The following is a 26,381-nucleotide window of genomic DNA, read 5'->3' as shown; positions in this document are numbered from 1 at the left end:
CTGGAATCTCACCGTATGTATTGTGTGACGACTTGCGTCTTGCTGTGAATATGCCCGGGAGATTCATCCCAAAGAATGTTAGCTGGATTTGGTACATTTTCATCACTGTATGCTATTCTAGTTTATGAGTATGACACCATTTATCCATCCTACAGTTGAGGGATATTTGTGTTATTTCTGTGGTGGTGTTACTGTGAATATGACTTCTTGGATATTCTTTGGTTTGTTTTTTTTTTTTAATGCTTATTCATTTTTGAGAGAGAGAGAGAGAGAAAGACAGAGCATGAGCCGGGTAGCGGCAGAGAGAGAGGGAGACACGGAATCCAAAGCAGGCTCCAGACTCTGAGCAAGCTGTCAGCACAGAGCCCGATGTGGGGCTCAAACTCATTCGTGAACCACGAGATCATGACCTGAGCCAAAGTCAGACACTTAACCAACTGAGCCACCCAGGAGTCCCTGGATAGTCGTCTACATCTCATAGTGCCATGTTTAAGCACTTCTCTAGATTCTGCTGTGTAAGAGTGTGCCTGGTCGCAGGGTGTGCACATGCTCAGTTTTCCTGGGTAATGCCAGTGTCTTCCAAAGTGGGGACTAGTGGTGCATGAGCCCTCCTGTTGCTCTGTGTCCTTTCCAGGTCTTGGTGCCATAAGATGTTGAGGCATGGAATGACATCTGAGAGCAATTTCAGTTTGCATTTCCCCAGTTACCAATAAAGAAGTTGGCGTCTTTTTACATGTTTAGTGGCCATTCAAGTTTCCTCTTACGTGAAGAGCCTATTCAAGTCTTTGCCACTTTTCTGTTTTCTGTTCTTTATCCTAATCTTGTTTATTCAAGGGATTTAATATATATATACATATATATGTATATACATATACAATATGTATATACATGTATATACATATGTGTATATATTATATATAGGATGCTATTCCCTTCACATAGGTATGTGTTGAAATAGCTTCTTCAAATTTATGTTTTAGCTTTCCACTCTTTATTTTGGCTTTGCATTATCAGAGGGCTTCAATTCCTGTGTAATAGAAATTATCAATGTTTTTCCTTTGTTATTGTTTTGTTTTTGTGTTTTGCCTGAGGGAAGAGTCTTATTTAAGATATCTTTCCCCACCCCTGAGATCGTGAAGACATTCCTATATTGATGATCTTTAAAAAAAAAAAAAACAAAAACAGAAACCTTAGTTTTATGTCCCTACCTGTCTTTAAATCACTTGGAATTGATCTTTGTGTATGCTGCCGGAGTTTTCCTAGTTGTAAGCTGTATTCATTGGTTAGCTGTATTTGTTGTAAGTAAAGTGCCTACTTTTTCCCACTGATGTGCATGCCATATCACTCATAGGTCATGTGTCACGCCTGAATGGGGCTGTTTCGGGGGCTCTTTATTCTGTTCCGTTGGCCTATTTATCCATCTGTATGCCAATACCGTGCTGACTGAATTCTTACAGCTTTATTATAAGCCTTGATAAATGGTCTATAATCACTCAATAGTCATAGTTGGCCCCGGAGAGGATCTCATGAGGTTGGTTTGGAAGGAGATATGTGGCAGTCTGGTGGCAGTTAGGGGAGCGGTAGGACCTAAATCTCCATGTGGTGAGGTGTGTGTTGGGTGTGTGTGTTTGTTTTTATGGCTAATTAAAAAAAATTTTAATTTGGGGATAGTTTTGTATTTATAGAAAAGTTAAAAAGGTAGTACAGAGAGTTCCCATACGCCCCACATCCCTGCTGCCCCTATCGTTATACTACAGTGCATTTGTCACAACTAAGGAACTGCGATTGATACTTCATTATTAATTAAAGTTCATGCTTTACTCAGATTTCATTAGCTTTTCCCTAATATCTTTTTTTTTTTTTTCTTTTTTCTGGTTCTGGGATTCCATCCAGAATATCATAATACATTTAATTGTCATGTGTCTTTGGGCTCCTCTGGGCTGTGACGGGTTTTCAGACTTCCTTTGTTTTTGATGCCCTTGGTAGTTTTGAATAGTCCTGGTCAGGTATTTTAGAGACTATCTCTCCATTGGGGTTTGTCTGATGCTGTTCTCCTGATTAGACTGGGGTTAGGGGCTTGGGGGAGAAACACCACAGTGGTAAAGTGCTATTTTCATTACTTACCACTTACCACTTTCTACTGGTGTTGTTGACCTTGGTCACCCAAGCTGAGGTGTTGGTTGTCAGGTTTCTTCACTGTAAAGTTACCCATCCGCTTGCCTTACTATACTCTTTGGAAGAAAGTCTAAGCTCACACGCAAGGGGTAGGGATTACGCCCCACTCCTTGGGAAAGGAATATCCACGTACATCGCTTGGAATTCTTCTGCAGGTGAAACTTGTCACCTCTACCCACTTAACTGATTTATTCAATCATTTATTTATATCAGCACGGACTCATAGGTATTTATTTGATGCTTTAGGTTATAATGCAGTGCTGTGTTATTTAATCTGTGGCTCAAATTCTTCCAGCTTTGGCCACTGGGAGCTCTTCCTGTTGGCTTCTGTGTCCCTTTAACATACGCTCATCCTTTTGGTTTTTGAGCACTTCCTTACTTTCTGACACAACAAGATATTATCGGCGCATCTTGCATATTTTAGGCTTCAGCCCTAGAATTAGCCATTTCTCCAAGGAGCTTTGGTTCCTTGTATCGAAGAATGGTATTTGCAAACCAAGATCTGGGCTGCCTTGGCTTGTTGCCACTGGGTGTCATTGGTTCTAGGACCTTTCAGTGAGCAGAGCTAGGAAATGCATGCATACAGACTAACTTGAGTGTACACACATATCTGATCCTTGAACAATGTGTGGGTCAGGGGCACCAGCCCCCCATTCACCTGAAAACCTGCGTATAACTTTGACTTTCCAAAGATTCAACTCCTAATAGCCTGATGTTAACCGTAAGCCTTAAGAACCAAATAAAGAGGTGATTAACACATATTTTATTTATGTATTATGTATGTATTCTTACAATAAAGCAAGCTAGAGAAGAGAAAATGTTATTAAGAAAATCATAAGAGAAAATACATTCATAAGTACTATACCGTATTTACCCAAAAATCCACATATAAGTGGACCCGTGTACTTCCAATCATGTTGTATAAAAGTCAACTCTAATTATTTCTGTATCTGTCCATCTGCATCTATAGTAAGATAAACATAAGTTCCTATTGATGCTTCTGGACCCTAATTCAGGACCACATGGCTGATTCTAACCTTCTTTAGCGAGCAGGGGAAGGATGTTTTCTAAAGTTATTAACAGATATATTATTAAACAAAGAGGTAAGCTTTTTGTTCCTGGATATTTTCTTAGAAGATACAATAATCTGGGGCGCCTGGGTGTCTTAGTTGGTTAAGCGCCGACTTCAGCTCAGGTCATGATCTCACGGTTCGTGTGTTCGAGCCCCTCATCTGGCTGTGTGCTGACAGCTCAGAGCCTGCTTGGATCCTGTGTCTCCCTCTCTCTCTGCCCCTCCCCCACTCACCCTCTCTGTCTCTCTCTCTCCCTCTCAAAAACAAACTTTTAAAAAATTAAAAAAAAAAAGAAGACACAATAATCTTTTTTTCCTTTTTCCTTTACATGCTGCGCAAAGTTTCAGAGTTTCAAAATGTCACTTCCATTAAGAATTATAGCATCTCAATGACTTCTTTCAAATGGCACAATATTTACTTCTGTTTATGTACTGTTTACTTAGGCAGTGGACTGAAAACAGGGTCATTATCACCATCATCATTGTTAGCAGGAATTGAATTCTTACTCTGTGCCACACACACTATTATAAATAATTCGTGTTAATCTTCATAATCCAGTGAAAGAGTCACTCTCCTTCTCCCTCCTTGTCAATAAGGAAACTGAGGCACAAAGGTTAAGGTGCTTGTCTCGGGTCCTGTGCCTAAGATGGTGTAGAGCCCCGCTTTAAACCTGATAGTCCTCTCCAGAACGAGTGTTCTTGAAAAAAGTTCAAGTAGAAATCCGTGAGGGAGAATAATTTGCAAACTACCGAGGGAAAATGGCAGCTGATCATATTCTGCTCAGAGGGTTTGGAGCTAGAGACTTTTCCTGTGGTTCTCTTTGGCTTCCCAGGACTAGCCTAAATTTCTGTCTGGAGAAAGGGATGTTAAGAAGCAAAGGAATGGCCGGATCTCCCTAGAGAAACCCATGTTTTCTGCTCAGCTCTCATTCAGTTCTCACTCTGACATTTTCCATGAGAAACAATCCATTTAAGTCTGTGACGAGAACCTGACACTGCTTGTTTGAACTTGACACCAGGAATTTGGCCCCAGGTGAATAGCAGTTATGGATACACATTAATAAGGAAGCAAGGCCCCATGGGAACAGAAATTCTTTCCAGGGTACACATGTCAAGTGCTTAACTGTAAGCACTTAGGTCGCTATGAAGTGTTACTGTCCAGTCAGGCATTTACTGGGAAGGTGGCAATTAGTCTTCGTTTTTTAAAAGCAAGTTCATTTTGGTTTTAGTTGCACTTCACAGGGGAACCAATCTGGTTGTCTAGAAGAACTGGCGTTTTAAACTGCTTTAATTATTGCCGCGTTGATTATTGCTAAAATGGTTGCCTCGTCTACGTGTGACACAGATATCTTGCATATTTAGAGAAAGTATGTGCTAATGTGACCTAACATGCCCTGTTTATTCATTTCAGTGGCTGCTTGAGGGCATGGGGAGGGCTGAGACCATCTCGTGGCACACAGCAGCCTTCTCAGACAGCAGCCCTTCTCTGCTGGATTCTGATGGAATGTTGTGAATGATTCCCGCTGCTTTTGGCGAGGATACCTAAAACACGTGGGATGGCTTTGACAAAAAAGAATTCCACCAGACATTGAACAACTGTGTCCTGCTTACTGCTGCCCCACTACTTACTCATGGGTCTCTTAAGCTTGACCTTGGAAGGGGGCTGCGGCGGGGGGAGAGAGGAACAATATGGGGCAAACCTTTTTTTTTTTTTTTTTAATTTAATTTTGAGAGACAGAGTGAGACAAAGAGTGGGGGAGGGGCAGAGAGAGAGGGAGACACAGAATCCGAAATGGGCTCCAGGCTCTGAGCTGTCAGCACAGAGCCCGACGTGGGGCTCGAACCCACGGACTGTGAGATCACGACCTGAGCCGAAGTCAGACGCTCAACTGACTGAGCCACCCAGGCGCCCCTAGGGCAAACCTTTTTAAGTGAAATGTTCATGGCTTTATTCCGGGAATTCGGCAGAATATGAAACGCTTGGTTATGGCTGTTCTGATAGTTTAGAAATGGAACATATACTCTAGAACCCACCTGAACCACCAGAAAGTTTCTTTGGGGAAGAGCTCACGAGGCCACTATTCTTTTATTGTATCACCTATAAAATAGTGTCTGAACATTTTTATTTGATTATGTCCTGGTATAGTCATCTTAGTACAGATTTCCAAACGTGTAACTTAAGAGTGTCAGGTTATGAATTGGATAGACAGCAGAAATACCAAACTCAGTATTTTATAGTCCACCCCCTAAAAGAGTTGTTCTCAAGCTATAGAATGCATAAGAAGCTGTTGGAAAGTTGCTCAAATGCTTATTTCTGGGACTTGCCTAATAGACCTTCTGGTTCAGTAGGTCCGAGGCAGGGAGGTGTTCATTTCTAATGATCCCCAAATAATCACCGAGATGGGCGGTCTGTAAAACACACCTGAGAAACAAGGCCCTGAAAGATTCACAGATGTCCTCTGGGGAGATCTAGAGAAGGCCGAATTGCACGTGACAGACTATAGGAATCTTGGGTGTTTATTCTCATTTTGTCTCTTTGCTTGTAGCATCAAGGGTGTTGTTGTTGTTGTTGTTGTTTTAATGTGTTTAATTTTCCAAGAAAATGAGGAGTTTTCTGCACCTGCTCTAAGCTACCTGGAAACTTCTTAGAGGATATGGTTTTTCTGCATTTAACCTTCCATGAGCTCTTTGAGATCACATGGCCAGCCTGCCAACAGTGCATGAGCATCACATTCTCTCTCTCTCTCTCTCTCTCTGCTCTAACACTGCAGATATTAAACTGTTACAGCTTGGCCAATCTGATATATGAATCATGTGATCCTTGTTTTCATAGGAAGTTTCTGAATTGCTAGCCGGATTAGGAAAACCATGATTGTCTACCTCATAATTATTCTTCACCTATGTACAAATAATAACCAATTAGAAAATCAATTTGACATTAAAACTCTCTTTTTTTTTTATTTTTTTTTTTAAATTTTTTTTTTTTTTCAACGTTTATTTATTTTTGGGACAGAGAGAGACAGAGCATGAACGGGGGAGGGGCAGAGAGAGAGGGAGACACAGAATCGGAAACAGGCTCCAGGCTCCGAGCCATCAGCCCAGAGCCTGACGCGGGGCTCGAACTCACGGACCGCGAGATCGTGACCTGGCTGAAGTCGGACGCTTAACCAATTGCGCCACCCAGGCGCCCCAAAACTCTCTTTATGCTAGCAATACAAATGTCAAATAACTAGAAATAAACTTTTCTGGTGTGTGTGTAGTTTTTAAAATTTGGAAGTATTTTAAATCCTAGGAATGAATTTAGCAAAAAATTGAACAAGAACTCTATAGATAAAACTTAACAGTCTATGTTGGACATAAAACATTTAAATAAATGACAATGTGTACTTTTTCCTCGGATAGGAAAACTCATACTGTAAAAATGTCAGTTTGCTCTAAATTAAACCATGAATTTACTGGGATTCCACTCAAATTACCAAAACAACATTCAAGAAGTTTTACAAAATGATCCTAAAATTCATCTAGAAAAAATAAACAGTAAAAATAGTATTGGAGGGACTAATCCCAGCAGATGTTGATATCTATTTTAATGATTCGATAATAAAACAATATAACATTGTCACAGAATTGGACAGAAAATCAATGAACAGAGTAGAGAATCAAGAAATAGGGTGAAATACATAGATTCAGTATGTGACAAAGATGATATTTAAGTAAATATAAAAAGAGATAAATCATTTAATGGTTTTGGAATAATTAGCTAGTCATCAGGGGAAACGAGAAAAAAATAAATTCAAAATGGAGCAAGGGTTTTTTAAAAAATAATTATTTACTTTTGAGAGAGAGCGAGAGAGAGAGCACAAGCAGGGGAGGGGCAGAGAGAGAGGGAGACACAGAATCCGAAGCAGGCTCTAGGCTCTGAGCTGTCAGCACAGAGCCCGACGCGAGGCTTGAACTCACAAAACTGTGAGATCATGACCTGGGCCAAAGTCAGACGCTTAACTGACTGAGCCACCCAGGCACCCCTGGAACAAGGATTTAAGTGTAAAATAACAAAACCATAAAAGTTAGAGAAAGCAGATGACTGTTAAAAATAATCTTGAAATTGTAATGAACTGTTTAATCATGATACAAAACTCAGAAACCATAGAGGAAAATGATCAATAAATCTGACTATATAAAAACTACTGTGTGGCAGAGATCTAAACACAAGTGATAAGCTGAAGAAATGTGGAAAATATATTACAAAGGGCTAGGTTTCTTCATATGCAAAGAGCACTTATGAATAAATAAATAAAAAAATCCAAACCATCCAAACCAAAGTGGTTGGAAAACATGTACAAGAACGTCACAGAACAAGAAACATTCATGGCTTACGAAAAGTTGCTCGCTGTCTTTGAATACAGGTTCCTTAGAATTAATGTCAGATTTTTTTCATGCAGAAAGGGCTTCCAGTGTGTTGGATTTATGTTTACAAAATATGTTTACAACTTAATCTTGGGGTAATTTATCAAACTTAATGTATCTTATGAGTTGGCTGATCTAGCCTGTATTCACCCATTCTTCTGTGGAACAGTGATGACGGGCCTGGAGGCCTTCCTGTGTCGTAAAATACAGGGGTTGACTCAGATAAACCCATGAAGGACTTTCAAGCTCTGAAGTACTTAGAGCCTCGTGTTTACTTGTTTCCTCCACTTGCATCATTTCCTCGATCCTTTTGGTGGCATTCTCTAAGAAACTGGTGCCGTGTCACCATCCTTGCTGATGGAGCTTTGTCACGATTTGTTAATGAAATGTTGATACAGTACTTACTATGTGCCGGGTATTGTGTTGGGCACTTTATAAGATCAAATTTCTTTTTTTTTTTAAATTTTTTTCAACGTTTATTTATTTATTTTAAATTTATTTTTTTTAATGTTTATTTATTTTTGAGACAGAGAGAGACAGAGCATGAATGGGGGAGGGTCAGAGAGAGAGGGAGACACAGAATCTGAAACAGGTTCCAGGCTCTGAGCGGTCAGCACAGAGCTCGACGCGGGGCTCAAACTCACGGAGTGTGAGATCGTGACCTGAGCCGGAGTCGGCCGCTTAACAGACTGAGCCACCCAGGCACCCCCGTTTATTTATTTTTGAGACAGAGAGAGACAGAGCATGAACAGGGGAGGGGCAGAGAGACAGGGAGACACAGAATCTGAAACAGGCCGCAGGCTCTGAGCGGTCAGCACAGAGCCCGATGCGGGGCTCAAACTCACGGACCGCGAGATCATGACCTGAGCCGAAGTCGGACACTTAACCGACCGAGCCACCCAGGCGCCCCAAGATCAAATTTCTTAACATGTAGAATGGCTATAGAGCATTCGCCCCATCTGGTGAAATGAGGGGCATAAGACCTGGGGCAGGGGAGGCACAGGTGTGTGGGGTGGGGGAGACACAGGCGTGGAGGCTCAGTGGAAGTCGCCTGGATCCATTGACTTTCAGGGGGAACCCATGGAACTGAACCTTCCCAATGAACCCCTAGTGGGGATAGAGCATTACTCTGCCTTTAGCCTGCTGGTTTGATCCCCCTCCCTCTCCGGTTAGGGCTGCAGGAACTCCTGGGGGTACGTGCCTTCCTGTGTCTGTGCCGTCAAAGGAGGAGGACCATGGAGAATTAAATACCTCTGAAATGAAAATGAGTCAGCTGCCATGTTGCCAGGTTACATCACGAACAACAAAACAAGGACCCTGGTGGGGCAGCACAGACTGTTGAAACTCTGGAGCCCACAAGAATGCTGTTTCCTGACCCCCCCCCCCCCCCCCCCCCCGCCACGGAGAGCCTCTGAGTGCTGTGGCCCGAGACACGTGACAGGTTGCTGGTGTGGACCGCGTTCAAATACAAAATGGGTTAGAGAAAGACTCCCCTTTTGTGTGTTTCTACCCCTAAGCCTGGCCAGTATTGCTGTCTCTCCTCATCACTCAGTTCTTGGTTCTGACCCTGACTCTCGTGTCTTCTGACAGTGCCTTGAATTTAGTGTTTTCCTGGTAACTGGACAGTAGCCTCCCCCATGGTCGCCAGCTTTCCCACTTTCTCTGCCCTGCATGTCTCCCACGGGCTCCAGAGGGAACCAGGCCTGGTTTTGCATCCTAACCTCTATCCTGACTACTTGGCCTGCCTGTGGCTGCTCTCCAGTGGGGGTAGGACCGCAGATGGTCAAGAAAGAAACCCCGGGTGATGTGATGCTGACATATAAGGTAGGCAGAAAACCATCAGCTCTGAAAAGAGGGCGAAGGAGCAGCGGTGGGAGGGGCACCCAGGGAGGACTCCCAGTCTACACTTCCTGGCTGCTGTGCAATAACTCTCGTGGGTGATTTCTAGGAGTCCGCAATTCTGTACACGGGTTGGTCTAGAAAGTCGAAAAAACAGTCTTTTCCATCAAAATTGACTAGCTCTGTTGAAACCTTGGGTTGGGCAAATTAATTAGTCTCCGTTCACCTGTTCCAATGCCTAGCACGATGCCCAGCATATGGCAGATGCTTGATAAGTAGTTGCCGCAAAGAATGAACAAAAGCCACTAGATGCCACAGTCCCCTGTAATCGTTATCGCGGGCCAGTGATGGCAGCCTTCCAGCCTTGAGGGTCGTGCAATGGGCCTCTGCTGAACTGCAGCTGGAGGCGTTCCCAGTTGGTTGCTCTTTTAAGAGCCTGCAAGAGTCTCTGAGGAAGGAAATCCTCACGGTTGTAAGGTTCTTCTTCAGACCGTAGCTATACCTGTTTGTTCCAAGCACCATTTGCCGACACCAGCTGGGTGTCCTGCCATTCAGTTCCCTTCTGACGGTAACCCCCTGGAGTTAGCACAGATCCCGCAAACGAAGGACTCAGTCCCACAGGACTGCCCCCACCCGTCCACTTCCCACACCAGATGCAAGCCTTGGTTAAGAAGTTAACCCCACTTCTGCCCAGCAGACTACCAGTTTGAAGGTTCCCATGTCCCCTCCACCTCGGTTTTGATAACTCACTAGAACAGAGTTCTCAGTCTGGAGCATGAGACTTAGGATTACGATGTTCCTATAAAGGATACAACTCAGGACCAGGCAAATGGAAGGGAAGAATAGAGCCGGGTATGGGTTGTCACCATCCCAGCACCTCAACGTGTTCACCAACCAACTCAAACCTCTCCGAGCCTGTGTTCGCGAGTTTCCCCTGAGGCTTTATTATTTAGTCAGGATTGAATCCGTCTCCAGTTCTCCCCTCCCCAGGGTTGGAGAGCGGCGCTGAGAGTTTCAACCCTCTAATCGTGGGGTTGGATCTTTTTGGCAGCCAGCCCCCATCTGAAGCTCCCTAGGGGCCCCTTCCTATAAGAAACTCAGGTGTGGCATAAGGGGGGGCCTTTGTGAATAACAGAAGACACGCCTGCCACATAGGAAACTTCCTGGTTTCGGGAACTCTGTGCCAAGAAGCAAGAAGGAGCACATACGTATTTCTTTTTATATCACTGTAGAGGAAATATATTTTGACAGACCCAAGAGTGGTTGGTCCTTCTGGTCTCGGTTCATTGTTAGAAGGACTTTCGCTGGCCCTCCAGCCTCAGAGTAAGAACCTCTTCTTTAGGATGGGCTATGCCCTTTCCTTGCTTCCACCCTTGACTCCAGTGTATTACAGCGTGAGGATCTTTTGAACCTCACATATTCTTTGTCTATAGTGATGGAAAGAATGGCCTCAGGAACACGGGTGCCCGTTGGGTGGTTATGTTGCTCAAGGCCTGATGGGAGCCAAGTGGGCAGAGCCAGAGGGTCTTCGATTAGACCCTGCCTCCACCCCTGGTTCACTGTGTCCCTTTGGAAGAATCATTTATTTCATGAGACCATTTCTAAACATGGAAGAATGTGAGCACACACTTTTCTTATCTCTCCATTTCAAGGTCCGGTGTTGTAGACTGTGAGATAATCAGCCCATGTGAGCTTTTACTCTTATGCTCAGGACGGATATTTTGGATTGTGTGTTATAGCCACTTGCCTTAATCCTGGCAAAAACTATGCTATTCCTCTTTCCCTCGCAAAGGGACTCAGGAAAGGGGGGCTAAGGAAGCATTTAACTGTATTGGTAATCTGCTCTCACTTAAGGGGTCTCCAAAGCTTCCTTGCTGGCCAGAATCACCCGTACCCCAGGTAGACATTAGCAGGACATGGCTTGTCTTACCTGAAACCACATTTGGGCAGAGATGAGCCCCACCCTTCTATTTGTGGTTTGATAAAGACTGCCAGAAAGAAATGAAAACTAGGGTAACATGCCAACCTGAAGGCAGAAGAGCCCTTTTCTGGAATGTTTTAAATGTCAAATTCATTGCCATCAAAGAACTCAAGTTTCTTTTTTTTTCCCCCTTCAATCTTAGTGAGCAGCCTGGGGCTTGTATGTTGAAAACAATAGAGAGTATAGATTCAGGAGCATGGTTTTTCCCAGTGGGTCTTTGGTAAGAAAGATTATGGAAGAACAGATTCCAAAGGACATGACTCAAGAGGCTTTTTTTCTCTGGTTTGGAATCCAAGGGCAGCTGCCTTTACCACGGCTGACTCCTTGGGCCCTTCTCCAGCTGGAACCCGAAAAGCCCTCCTCTCATATGATTTGGGGTCCGCAAAGAATTTAAATGCCAAGGACGATTTCCCCAGTAACTTTATAAGCCAGTTAAAACCATTCAGGAGGCATTTGGAGGGGTGAAGCAACGGGAAGGAGGTGGGAGAGGGATACAGTCTCGTCACCCTGCTCCCAGTTTTGATTTTCTGTCCACGTTTCTTCTTTTCTGTAGCCATCCATCTAGTCCAGCATTGTATTTTCTCTCGGCCACAGTATGAGAGGGGCTTCCAAATTCTTCTCCTCACTCCCCACTGTAGCCTATTTTGTGTACCGTTTTCCCCTAGAATGTGGTGCTGACCCTGTTGCCCTCCTGTCCTCCAGTGGCAGCTGGGCATGAGCCAGGTGTGGGTGTCTTCTAGCCCATCTGCTGTGGTTCCTCCTGGCCACCCCCTTCCATCTCAGGGCCTCCTCTCCATTGAGACCATTCACTTGCAAATCCACCCTTTCCATCCAAGGCAGAGCTGGGTGCAGAATTGATTTTTAACAGTATCGGGGGATGAGGTACTCCCCTGCCTTGGGGCCTTTTTCAGGTGGTGGCATCACAAATTCTTATTCATGTTCTACGCCCTTCTTGGCCGCACTCCACTCATCTTCCCAGATTCCATCGATCGAAATGCATCACTTCCTGTACTCCTGTACTTCCTGTATTTCTGTACACTTCCGATGATGCTGAAGTGCTTTATTGCATCCTTATTATCCCCATATTGCAGATGTTACCGTGTTGTGGGTTAGAGTAACTCTGGATGTTTGTCTTTGCTCTCAGGTAGGTTCTGGAAGATGGGGATTACTGTTTTCTCTAGCACCTACCAGAGAGACTGGTATATAATAGCCGCGCAATAAATACCTGTTGAATAAATGACTAAACTTCTAGAGAATAGGACCGGTGTCTTTTTAACCTTCAGATCCGCCACGGCATCTGCACGTTAAAAATAGATCAATAAATGTCTTTCTGGATTATTCATTTAAATATAGAGTTCACGTCCTTTGCAGGAACAGCCTCTTAAGGGTGAAAGTCCGGTTATGTCATATTGCATTGTAGCTATGACCACATCCATTACCAGACCTTCAAATCATGTCACATACTCTCTCTGATTTGTGAAAGACAACATGCAAAAATTCTACAAAAGCATGTGTGTGTGCAGGACCATGCACACGCATGCACAAAATTTTGAAAATATATAATGAGTCATTTTTACGGGAAAAGAATTGCAATCAGCCCTAACTCCGAAAGCTGGAATATATGCTGCCATCCTCATAACGAGTTTTTCTAATGATCTAGAATTCTTCCCCTCTGTGACCAGAGACAGCATTTTATACATGCACATCTTAACCTCCAGGGATGCCAGAGACCAGATTTTAAAGTGTTCTCCCCATGCTAGGTTTTCGATACTTGCTGAGCAATCGAGTCATCCTGCAGGACAGTAAAGGAGCTGTTTCCACGTGAGCTTTTTGTTGGTCTGTTGGGTTATTTATATTTTACAAATGAGCATTCATTTCTGTCCGGGTGTGACCTCTTTTCCAGGGAAGTTCCCCTGAAGGACGCTAAGGAATATGCCGAATCCATAGGTGCTGTCGTGGTTGAAACAAGTGCAAAAAATGCTATTAATATCGAAGAGCTCTTTCAAGGAATCAGTAAGTACCTGAATTGCATTTTCAGCTTTGCCTGCATTTGTATGCTTCTGGGAGTCAAAGCATAAAATCACAGAGGGCTGCACTCAGGCTTTCCCTCGGTGTGAATTTGTCTGACGCCGCGGACATAAAAGTCTCAGTCTGTACTCGTGAGTCTGGACCTATATGTGCCTCCCGATTCTGAATTTCTATAGCTCTGTGCTTTGACCTGTTGATTCTGTGTTTTGTGAATCAAAACGAAGTACCTCTGTTGCAAAATAAGTCATTTTAATTAAACGGTTGAGTATGGGGCACCTGGGTGGCTCCGTCAGTTGCCGTCCAACTTAGGCTCAGGTCGTGATCTCGCGGTTCGTGGGTTCGAGCCCCACATCCGGCTCTCTTCTGTCAGTGCAGAGCCCCCTTCAGGTCTTCTGTCTCCCTGTCTCTCTGCCCCTCCCCTGCTGGTTCTCTCTTCTCTCTCTCTCTCTGTCTTAAAATAAATAAACTTAAAAAAGGTTGTGTATGTGATAGCATTTTATGTTCGTATGTTGAGGGGAAGAGAAATAAAATAAGTAGCGATAAGGTATAGAAGACTAACGTCGTGCATTAAACGGAAGGACTCTAGCAAACAAAATAAACAAAACAAAAAACCCAAAAATAAGTTAGTGATTTCTTTTGCCTGGGGGTCATCAACAAAAACTGAGTCTCCACCCCTCAAAACCAGAAATTGGGGACTGGGCAGACAGTCGATTTTGTAAAGGTTTCTCTCATTTCTGATCAGTTAGTGGAAGGTCCGCTCTCTTCTTTGTCTCCTGTTCAGGGTCACATTATAATTCTCTTCCTTTATGCTGGTTCCCCATATGTAAGCTTTATTTCAGAGCTGTTTCCCAGCTGATGGCCAGATTTCCCCTTCACAGCTTCTTTGGTAAAGATGTCTGCGCTGGGTCCCCTCAGAGAGCTACCTGCTGACAGCTGTCTTGAGAAACTGTCCTGAGATGCCTCCAGAGCATAATCGGGGACTTTGCAGAGGCGTCCATGTTTACTGAGGTGCAGAGGCCCAGGGTCCCCGCCTCATGAAAAGTTGAACCCCTGAACAGTTGGCAGTTGTTCCCAAAGATCTTATCTGGCCCCAGACAATTCCAGAAGGGAATTCCAGAGGGGAAACTGACGGTTTGATCTCTCTTCTGCCTGAGGTCATAGTTGGCGGTGCTCTCAACGTCCGAGGGGCCTTCATTTCCCAGAACAGATTTGATTTCCTTTTAACTGGTTTTGGTTCCTTACTTTAGGCTCTGAGAACCCACAGCAGGGATTATTGTGTTTGTTTCTCTTGGCTTGATGGAGAATTCACTGGAGATGGGGAACTCTGACTGGGGTTACCTACATGATACGGAAATGCGCAAGAACGCACAGCTAAGGCCTACACGGCCCAGCCTCACGTGTTCATGGGGGTCCACGTCACCTTCCCTCCCGTCCTCCTTCGGAAGGATTCGTTCGCCCGCTGTTATTTCACCCTCTCAACAAAATAGCGTCAATCCAAGTGCATTGACCTTAGTGGTTGAACTTGAGGGTGGTAGGCTGTAATTTTATGTTGGAAACCCTGGATCCCCAGACTCCTGCTCCGTCCTGAAAATGGGCCATAGATGGAATGCTCAGCTGTCCTCTGTAGCTGTGGAATGCTGGGCGGCCTCTTAAGAGAGTTTGGCTTGAAGTCATTCCATTAACCTCATTTTCCCTCGGATCAAACTCATTCTTTTCTGGCGGCGTCTGGCTTTTCTGGTGTGTTAGGCAAGTGGTGCGACCATTCAGCACTTTGTTTGGGCTAAAGGTTTTGCTTAGTGATGCTAGAGAGCTCCCGATGACATTGACCCCTTCCCTTTGTGCAGCTCCTTATATGTTCTAGAGCCCTTCCCCCAGCTTTAGCCCTGGAAGGCAGATGGTGTGGCCAGCAGTGCCCAGTGAAGGAAACACAGCGCTCTGCATACCTGAGAGTCAGCTTAAGGATTCTTCATGAGCTGGGAGACTTCCTGAGGCTTACACAGATCGTTATTAAAACGAAGAGCAAAATAAGAACTGCAAGGAAGAAAATAAGCCTAAGCCGAAAGTGTTAACATCTCCACTTGAAAGATATTTTTTTGGGCGGTCCAGCCAGTAGACACCTGTTCACCCCTAGGAGGACTTTATGGCTCAAGGTGATGGGGACTTTGAGTAAGGAATTCCCAAGATCTTGGTGGTCCGCTTCATTTAAGAAAAAGCAAATGTTTTGCTTAAAGCAGTGGGTAATGATGGCTTCCAATAATTAATTCCTGTATAAGCCGTAGAACAGCTGTATCACTTCGTCTTCCAGGTCAAAGAAACAAGTTCTTGCTTCTGTTTCATTATACTTTGGTTAACACTGCCTTACAGAGCACCTGGGTTCCTCAGTCAGTTAAGCCTTTGACTCTTGATTGGGTTGTGATCCCAGGGTCGTGAGATCAAGCCCTGCGTTGGGCTCTACGAGGGCTGCGGAACCTGTTTGAGATTCTTTCTCTCTCTCTCTCTTACTCTCTCTCTCCCCCGTTTGCCCCTCCCCTGCTCGCCCGCTCTCTCAAAAAAGAAAAAAAAAATTGCCTTAGCAAAGAAGCTTCTAGATACTCGGCCCACAGCAAGACCTCGTAGGTAGGTGCTGTAAGCGCTGGGGCGTCTTCACTCCTTCGGGTGAATTTCTTCACAACAGGGTGTTGTAGCCTAATTACAGGTTGACTTGAAATGCAGTACCAGGTACAACTAAATACACTGCGGCCGACTTTGCATTTATGTTTTCTCTCCTGCTCCTACTTGTGTTACATGTGATCCTCCTGTGCTCAAAATAGAATGGGGTATTGCTGACTTGTATGCTCCTCAAAGCAGTGTTCCAGAGACAAACGTGCCTGGGAGAAAGGATACGGTAAAAGTGGTGAGAGTAAAAGCCCTTTAAGAAGGTGTGTTTAAGCAAAATTAATTCGTATCGACTTGGGCGAAGAGACCAACGTTCCTCTTCTGTGTTCCCAGGGTGTTCATAAAGCAGAAAGGAGACCACTGTGTTTTCTGAGCAGGAGTTAATGTATTTACTAACAGGAAATTGTTTCACGAAATATTATCTGTTTTCAAAGGCTAAAGCTACCCTATAAAGGAGCCTGTAAAGGTGCTGTCCTGTTTTATTTGGGGGGGGGGGCGGGATTGGCACACAGTCTGTCCCCACACTGTGCTCTGACTGGCATTCCTCCAGGGACCCTCTCCTCGATGACGTTTTTGGATCTCCTTTGCCCCACTGCATATGGCTCATTCCCTTCCATGCATTTCTCCCCAGAGCTATTTCTGTTCCTTTCTTGAGGTCTCATGCCTTTAATTTGAACATCAGTTTTCCTCTTTGAGTTAAGACATAATTCTTCTTGGCCGAGAAAATTGTGGCACCTTTGAGTGTGCCGGTTGGTGTGTGAAAGCACAAAGAATATTCTTGTTGCCGTTTACTCATTACAGTGTCACAAATGAAAACCCAACGCTTCTGGCCAACTACTCTCTGCCTGACTCTGTAATCCTGAAAGGCAGGATCCAGAGCTCCGGGCCTTGCCTTGATCTCCTCTTCCATCCACTAGCTTTCTCCGGCCATCAATGCGATGCTTCTCTTCTCCTTCCTGCAAACCTTAATTCCTCGAAGGTCCGGTTCATGTCTTTTTCCTTCACAAAGTCTTCACCTGCCCCAACTCTCGTGGGTGGCTCCTGAGGTTACCTCCGGTTTCCCCCGTCGTTCTGACACTTGAACACTTTTAAGTGGTTAAATTCAGTGAGCGCGTTAAAAGAACATGGTGTGCACCTCGTGCAAGTTCTCCGCGAGCAGGTCTTGCTCTGTCGTGTTCCCCGTGAAGCTAAGGCGCGTAGACAGGATAGTGCCAAATTCGGTTTTTTGAATTCGGATCTTCCTCCCCGCCTCATGATGTTCCCGGAGGTAGTAATTCAGCGTGGTCACCAGATCAAGTGAAACACAGTCAGTCTTCTACGGGGACTTAAGGTTGGATGACACCTGTCGGCAGAGAGCCAAATGGGTATATGACGACACGTTGTAATAAATGCTTTGAAGCCAAAGAACAAGGATTGCAGGAATAGTGGCAGGTGGGGACTTGAGATCGGTGGGGGAGATCTTCCCAGGGAAATGATTTGAAGCAGGACCTGGAAAATGGGGGGAGTCCACTTGGGCAAAGAGCTCAGGAGGAGCCTCAAGTCGAGTGAGCACCGTGAGCTGAGTTCCTGAGGCCAGAAGCGGTGGGCTGCATTTAGCAGAAAGGAGGCCGCAGGACGGCAGGTGGCGAGCTCCGGCACCCCCGGGTGGGGAGGGTGGAGACGGAGCCAGGTCCTTGCTCGGGCGTTGCATTGGGAAGAAGGAGGTGATATTCTGGAAGGCTCTCGAGGATTTTAAGGGGGGTGTGGCATACCCAGTACACGCTGAACGATCACCCTTGGGGAGTGGACAGGGGGAGGAAGGTTGGAAATGGCTCCCCGATTAGGGTGCCGCTGCAGTCACACTGGAGAGAGGAGGCTGGGACCGGGAGGGGCGTGGACGCGAATTTCAAAAATTTTTCAGAAGTGGAGCCAGTAACACGGGCAACAGGCCGGGCTGGGAGGCCGAGGGAGAGAGCCGTGTGCTCCGTGCTCCCTGGGTCCCCGATCCTGGAATGAGGACGGCCAGCCAATGAGCAGGTTCTCTTGGGGCTGCATCTGTTGCAAGCTTGGCCGACTGGATTCTGGAGTGTGAGAAACACAAGTTTTGGTTTGTGGATTTTAATCATTTCAACTCCAATACCATTTTGTTATTGGTGGTGGTGTTTTTAACTCTCCCTGAGGGCAAAAAGAGGTGGGGCTGCAGGCTCACCAGAAGAAGGTCTGTTTGGGGGTGGGACCTCGGCCAGACAGCTGTGCTTTTGTTCTGGTTAATTTGAATGGACAAGAGAACACAAGGCTTTCTTCTGAAAATCACATCTGGAGACATTGTGGACATCAAACTAGGTTTTTTGTTGGTTGGTTAGCAGATTGAGAACGAGGTGAGAAATATTTTTACAAGTGAATATAATTAGAGGTACAAGCATATTGGTTTGGAGAAATCAGAATAGAGTGTTCATTCGACAGGCAGGAAGTTGAGACTTGTGGGCAGTGATCAGGTTTTGTTCTGTGATCATTCTTTGCACGGAGTGTTAGCTATTTTAAGTGCTCTGGATTTTTGAAATTCTCCAGTAGTTACTTTTTGTTTGGAGCAGGAGAAAGAAATTTAAAAACAAAACAAAGCATTTGCAAATTTCATAGTACTGTAGCAAGCTGTCCAATGAAGGTAAGTTTGGCCATTAAGTCGCAGGAAAGGACAAAGACCTACATCTCCTGTCTACTTTCTTACATCCAAAAAGTTAATTTAGGGACCGCAATAATAGGGGATGTCTGTGAAATAATGTCGTTTTCAGAATATGGACACATGGGGGTATCAAAAGCCCTGAACATGCGTTATCTTTTATCCTGATGATTCCGAAGCAGACACTGATCAGGGGTGCAAAATGTAGCAGTAATGTCTAACACCTAGCAAGTTCGCATTCTGTCCCATTGTTGAAATTGCTTACATGTATATTAACTCATCAGTACACCATTTGTCCTGTGGAATAGGCCGCTGTTGCCATCCCTGTGTTACACACGCGGACCTTAAGGCTTGGAGAGGTCTGTAACCTGCTCTAGGTCACAGAGCTACTAAGCAAGCAGCCGGTGTTAGAAGGCTGACAGGGCCTCCGGAAACATGCCTGCAACTTCTAGTCCGCCTCACTGCTCATTGCCTATGGCAGTTTAGGATAACATTATTCATAATGGTGAAAAACAAGAAATGACTTAACCGTCCCAAAGGTGGGAAATCGTTTAAAAAAAACAACAACAAGCCAACCACGATACACCAGTATAAACTAGTGATGTAAGATGATGATGTATATCTGTATTCCTGACATGAAAAGAGAAATTGCTGAATGTGAAACAGAAGTTACAGACTGGTTCGTATAATATCTTGATTTTATAAAGTCTGAACCATGTAGTGTATATAGTAAGTAAACAATGTATCCTGGGCAACAGGTGGAGGGATACATACGTAGGCTTAAAATGTGAATAGTGGTTGTTTCATGGTGGTGAGATTCCAGGGAACAGGAACAAAACCAAAAATAAAATCAGACTTGGGGCGCCTGGGTGGCTCAGTTGGTTAAGCGGCTGGCTCTTGGTTTCCACTTAGGTCATGATCTCCCAGTTTGTGGGTTCCAGCTCTGTGCTGGCAGCGTGGAGCCTGCTTTGCGTTGTCTCTCTCTCTCTCTCTCTCTCTCTCTCTCTCTCTCTCTCTCCTCCCCCCCCCCCTTTCTGCCCCTCCCCTGCTCATGTGCTCTTCCTCTCTCTCTCTCTCTCTCTCTTTCGCTTTTGGGGCACCTGGGTGGCTCAGTTGGTTAAGTAAGTCCGACTTCGGCTCAGGTCGTGATCTCATGATCTCATGGTTGGTGGATTCGAGCCCTGAGGTTGGGCTCTGTGCTGACAGCTCAGAGCCTGGAGCCTGCATCGGATTCTGTGTCTCCCTCTCTCTCTGCCCCTCCCCTACTCGTGCTCTGTCTCTCTCTCAAAAATAAATAAAAATGTTAAAAAAATTGTTTTTAAATCGGGCTTTATTTTGGAAAATTTGTTAAATATACATCAGTAAACCAAATACCATAGTGAACCAGCATGCACTCATAACCAAGCTGATTTCATCTCTACCCCCACATTCCCCCTCACTCTCCTCCACCTGAATTATTTTGAAGGAAATTCCAGATTTCACCTGTAAATATTTTCAGAATGTAACTTTTTTTACATAACAATTTCATTATTACATTAGTAATCACAATACCGTTATCATATTAATATCGCCAAATATGGCTCATGTTTGCCCTAAATGGTTTCTTTGTTTGCATTTTACAGTTTGTCTGGATCAGGATGCAAATAAATTTCACACAGAGTGATCAGTTGCTATGTATTTTAAGCCTCTTGCGCAAGAGATTGCCTCTCCATGAGGGAATCATGCAATTTCTTTTTGTCGTTGTTTGTTTAAGTTTATTTATTTATTTTTGAGAGCGAGAGCATGCATGCATGTGCACGGGGAGGGGCAGAGAGAAAGAGGGAGACACAGAATCCGAAGCCGGCTCCAGGCCCTGAGCTGTCAGCACAGAGCCCCATGTGGGGCTTGAACTCACAAACTGCGAGATCATGACCTGAGCCTAAGTCAGACACTCAACCAACTGAGCCACCCAGGCGCCCCTCTCCTTGTGGTTTCAATGCCCATCTTCTTAATGACTAACAACATTGAGTGCTTTCTTATGTGCTTATTTGCAATCCTTGTGTCTTCTTTGGTGAAGTGTTGGTTTAAATTTTGCCTGTTTTGTATTGAGTTGTTTGCTTTCTTATTGTTGAGGGTTTTTTTTTAATTTTTTAGGTTTTTTTTTTTTTACATTTACTTATTTTTGAGAGACAGAGAGAGACAGAGCACAAGTGGGGGAGGGGCAGAGAGAGAATGAGACACAGAATCCCAAGCAGGCTCCAGGCTGCGAGCTGTCAGCACAGAGCCCGACGCGGGGCTCAAACTCACAAGCCGTAAGATCATGACCTGAGCTGAAGTCAGACACTCAAACGACTGAGTCACCCAGGCATCCCTCTTACTGTTGAGTTTTAAAGATTATTTGTATATTTTGGATACGTGTTATCAGATATTTGTTTTTTCAAATATCGTCTCTCAGATTGTGGCTTACCTTTTCATTTTCTTGAGAATGTCTTTGGAAGAGCAGAAGTTTTTAATTTTGATGAAGTCTGATTTGTTAGATTTTTCCCTTGTGGCTTGTGGTGTGTTTTTTTTTTTTAAGTTTGTTTATTTACTTATTTATTTTGAGATTGAGAGAGCATGCACACAGGGGAAGGGTAGAGAGAGAGAGAAAAAGAGAAAGAGAGAGAGAATCCCAAGCACACTCTGCCCCGTCAGCACAGAACCTGATGTGGGGCTCAAACTCACAAACTGTGAGATCACAACCTGAGCCAAAGTCAAGAGTTGGATGTTTAACTGACTGGGCCACCCAGGCACCCCTTGTGGCTTGTGTTTTTGTGTCATGTTTTAAGTGTTAAAATAAAAAAATTGAGGGGACGTATCCTATTCAATGGAATAATCCTTCAGTAATAAGAAATGAGCTATCAGGCCATAGAAAGATGTGCATGAATAAATGCGTCTTACTTAGTGATAAGAAGCCAATCAGAAAAGGTTACATACTATAGGATTCCAACTACGTGACATTCTGGAAAAGGCAAACCTATAGGGACAGTAGAAAGATCAATGGTCACCACAGGCTCACGGAGGGAAGGCGGGAGGGATGAATAGTGGAGCACAGAGGATTTTTAGGGCAGTGAAACTATTCTATGTGTCACGGTGAATGCCTACCATTATGCATTTATCAAAACCCAGAGGATGTTGATAAAATGAGCCCCAAATGAGCCCTAATGTAACCTGTGGACTTTAGTTCGTAATAATCAATGGTGGTTCGTCACTCGTAATAAATGTTCCCCAGTTGTACAAGTCGTTAAAAGGGGGAAAGTTGGGAATGAGGGGGAGGAGTCTTAGGAGCTTTCTGTACGATATGCTCAACTTTTTCTGTAAACCTAAAACTATTCAATCAATGGAGTCTATTAATTTCAAAAGAAAAATAAAAGGGAAAGATGCCCTTGAATGGTAAGGAAGCCTAATGATTTTCGAGTAACTTAGGCCTCCCCGTTGTGAAGATAACTGGCATCTTGGTCTAACAGCCAGTGGTGACCTCCCCCTCTTCCCTCTCTGTGAATGTCACCATTCCTTCAGCAGCCTAGACATTTATCTTTGATTTTCTCTTTTTTTTTTTTTTGTTTTAATGTTTATTTATTTTTTGAGAGAGAGACAGAGCAGAAGAGGGGCAGAGGGAGAGAGACAGAGAGAGAGAGAGACACAGAATCCAAAGCAGGCTCCAGGCTCTGAGCTGCAAGCACAGCTTAACCTACTGAACCACCCAGGGGCCCCATCTTTGCTTTTCTCTATCCCTCTCGCCACCCTACTGCCAGTCAATTGTCACATCCTCCCAAGTATCTTCCTGCAGTCCCGTCCATCCTTGTTTCCTACTTCTCTTTCTAATATTTATTTGTTTATTAATCTTTAACCTCTACCCACAATGTAGGGCTTGAACTCACAACCCTGGGATCGAGAGTCCCACACGCCTCCAACTAAGCCAGCCAGGTGCTCCTCTACTTCTCTTAATGTCACCAAGGTCAAGGCTGTCCTCATCTTTGACCTGGACTTCCTGCAAGCCTCCTGGCGAAACTCACTCTGTGTCTCCTGAGTCATTCTGATCCTATATAGAATGTTAGCTCATTTCTTGGGTCTAGACTCTGACATTCAAGGTCATCTGGTAATTCCAAGATTATCTTCTTTACAGCAGTTAAAGGGCAGTTTTGAACGACTCAAGTGGCATGAGTGTCCCCCCTGTCCCCACTGTAAGGGCAGTGTTCCATAGAGACGCCCCTCTCTAAATGGAGAGGCTTGAAGGCCATTATCAAGGCTAACTACTTTCAAGTCCTGTTGGTCAGTTTACTAATCAGGATGATTCGGAAAATCAGGATCAGGAAATGGAAGTTAGAGAGCAATTATGGCAGCACCTCTCACACTCAACAGAAAATGGCCGAGCCAAGTAAATCCTAAACTGCGATGAAAGGGGAGAAGAATGTGAACAGCAGAATTAACCGGGGAGGCCTCCAGGCTCGTGCAGGGAATGGCCCGTCCTGCACCCAAGAAGGAAGGACAGCTGTAGCCAAGCACGCTGTCTTATTTTTGTTGTGTGTGAAAGCGTTTACGGTCCCCAGTCCAGAGCCATGATCACATTTATAGGCTTGCAATTTGTTTTTTCACGTATCGCATTCCTGAGGAACCGTTTATAAAACCTGTTTTTCCTCTGGGCTGTCAACTTTCGGGAAAACTGAATTTCAAAAAAGACAAAAAAAAAAAAAAAACCCAAAAACCAAACCAAAACAAAAAAAACGGCCCTTGAACTTTTCCCAAGCAGAATCTTACACAATCTGAACCTTGTTAAAATAAACACCCTGGCCTGGGATTTCTGCTCAAGGATGACCCATTACGGAGATCGTGTACTCAAAGGACATTTTTATAAGAGTGGAAACCCACAGAGGATGATGCTCAGGGCCTTTTCAGATGTTTGTGTCTCTAATATATTTGTCCTATTCTATGCCCATGTAATTAATACCGATTCAGTTGTGTGATCACCTTGGTACAAAATGCCTTGGCCGTTTTCCAGAGCCATTCCTTTGTCTAAGTGCATTTCACCTTTCAGTAAGTTCCAAATAACTCAGATCACAAGATCGGAGCTCTTGTGTTTTCACAGCACTATTGGCTTCCTTCTCTTTTTAAGGTGCTTGCCTCGTCGTTATGACTCAGCTTTCCTCAACCTCTGCCCTAAAATGGAAGCATTTCCTTTCTTCTCACTGTTTGAAGCGGGGATGGGTGGCCCCGTCCCAGGTTGTGTTTTGTAGGAGAGCAGGACGGGTCCCGCTCCTAGTACCTGAGCCCTGCTCCCCATGCAGACTCCACCCGAGGGGCACCCAGGCCCCGTTTATTGCCGTTAGTTCCTCCCACATTGGTAGTGGCCATGGAGGGATATGGACAGCAGCTGTCAAGTTACTGTCTCACATTCTTTTTATAGGCGAGGAAAGGAAGTCTTGAAAACACTAACTAGCTTGTCCGAGTTCACGTAACCGCGACACCACCTCTCAGATCTCAGCACTCTTTTTATCAGAGGAGAAGAATGAAGTCTAACTCTGTCTTTGAGAAATACTTTGTTCCAATCAGTGAGATTTTGCATATTCTGAAGATACATGGGACCCGGTGCCTCTACGAAGCCAGGCTGAACAACTGATTCGAAAACACTGCTAACAGTTTAAAACAAAGGAGTCTGCTTGAGGCATGATGTGGGTCTCCTGAACCTTGTATTCTAAACGTTGTCGTGGTTACTGCCCGTGGAGGAGAGAAGTGGGAGGCAGGAAAGAGGGAGGAGGAAGGACAGAGCAAGGCAGATGGGGATGGGTTGCCCGGACATTCGTTCCCATTGTGCCTTCCATATGCCCTTTGTCTCTAGATTTTCACTCTACCTTTGTGACTTCAATGTGTATTGTATGCATAAGGTTCTTTTGTATTTGGGGTGCATTTCATAGGAAAAACCTTACGCAAACTTACAGCATGAGGCATGTGGAAAAAGTCAAAGATGAGAGGGCTAATAGCGTAATTCTACTTTGCTGACTTTAGAGGTAACAACCGAAGAATACCCTGAAGTTGATGTTGGCATAGGATGTTGATTCTGATATTGTCAAAAATAGTAATCAGCGAATGGTACTTGTCTTAGTTAACTAGGGCAACGGCTTCCACCAATCAGAGTTATAATCTTGGCCCCAAGCGTTCCAGATGCAAAAGCAAAAGCCCCTGTTGCAGCACCGAACACATCCAGGAGGCACCTGAAATCTTACACATTTAAATAATGATATAACTGGGCACCATCATTCCTCCCAAACACAGCGCTTCCTCTTGGGGAGGAAGTAACGCTTGATTGGCAAGATCTGACCTAAACAAATCAGGCTATGGGTAGTCGTTGGGAACTTTCCCCTCTATCGCTTAAGATTGACAAACTAGAAGGAGCATTTTGTTTACTTCCTTTTAATTATGACTAATTAAAAAAACAAAAAAACACCACAGCGTGTCCAAAGGAGAAGAGTACGTACTGACATTCTCAGTTGCTTCTGGATCAGGACTGAGCTGTTTGGAGACCCGTGTGCAATAGCTCTGCATAGTTTGGTCGGCTGTCCGGGAACTGACTGGAGTAGTAGCTTCAGAAGTTATTGGGATCTTCTCATCCGCTTCATAGTGAGATGAAGAGTTCTACCATTGATTTCGGATTTGGGCCAACTGCCAATGACCTTAACCTCTCTGCTTGGGCTTTGATGAGTGGCCATATCACCCGATCTGCGCAATACATCAATATCTTTGTCATCGACTCTTTCTGCCTCTTCCAGGCAGTTTGACTCTTTATAGTCCGCAGGTAACATCCACTGGCACTGAAGGACTTTGTCTTTGGAACTGATTTCCCTTCCATTTCTAATCCCTGATTATTTAGTGAACTGATATGCTGATGAGCTCATCTGAACAAGCTTTACTTTTTACGGGGCCTAGGAATGTAGCACGGAGGGCTAACGCGGGGCAGTTAGAAGGACACGGGCTTCGGGACCCATCAGAAAATCAAGATGTAGGTTATAATTAAAGAGCCACACGCGCCGCTTGCTGTGGATGTGCCTTTCAGCATGTAACCGGAGATGTCTGAAGCTTGGTAAAACAATGATACTAACAGCCATCACGCCGACCTCCCAGGATTAAGTGAAGACAGTGTCTGTGAACATCTTTGCAAACTGCGAGGTTCTAAACAAATTTTATTTCCGGATCCTGTCGCCTTTTGTAGAGGCCGCTTTATTGACCTAAAACTCACATACTATACATTTTCATCAGTTCGAAGTGTACAATTCAGTAGCTGTTAGCATATTCACGGAGATGTTCATCTAAGAGCACAGTCAGTTTTGGCACATCTTTATCATCTCGGGGGGCCTGAGTGGCTCAGTCGGTTAAGCGGCTGACTTCTGCTCAGGTCAGGATCTCGCGGTTTGGTTCTTGATTTCGGGCCCTGCGTTGGGCTGTCCATTGTCAGGGTGGAGCCCTACTTCAGATCCTCTGTCCCCGCCTCCCCCGCCCCTCCCCCACTCACGCGCGAGCGTGCACACTCTCTCTCTCAAGAATAATTAAACATTAAA

General features: G+C 44.6%; 1 protein-coding gene across 1 annotated transcript in view; it reads left to right on the top strand.

Annotated features, from left to right (window-relative positions):
* RAB31 (RAB31, member RAS oncogene family) overlaps positions 1-26,381 on the top strand; it is a 133,710-nt gene that overhangs the window by 103,256 nt on the left and 4,073 nt on the right. The window contains exon 6 of the mRNA XM_047827913.1: positions 13,378-13,487. Within this exon, the coding sequence (XP_047683869.1) occupies positions 13,378-13,487 (110 nt within the window). The remainder of the gene's footprint in view (positions 1-13,377; positions 13,488-26,381) is intronic.

This window comes from Prionailurus viverrinus, chromosome D3 (assembly GCF_022837055.1).
Source record: "Prionailurus viverrinus isolate Anna chromosome D3, UM_Priviv_1.0, whole genome shotgun sequence".
Lineage (NCBI taxonomy): Eukaryota > Metazoa > Chordata > Mammalia > Carnivora > Felidae > Prionailurus > Prionailurus viverrinus.
The sequence above is the reverse complement of the archived record's forward strand: the minus strand, read 5'-3'. Positions and strand labels throughout refer to the sequence as shown.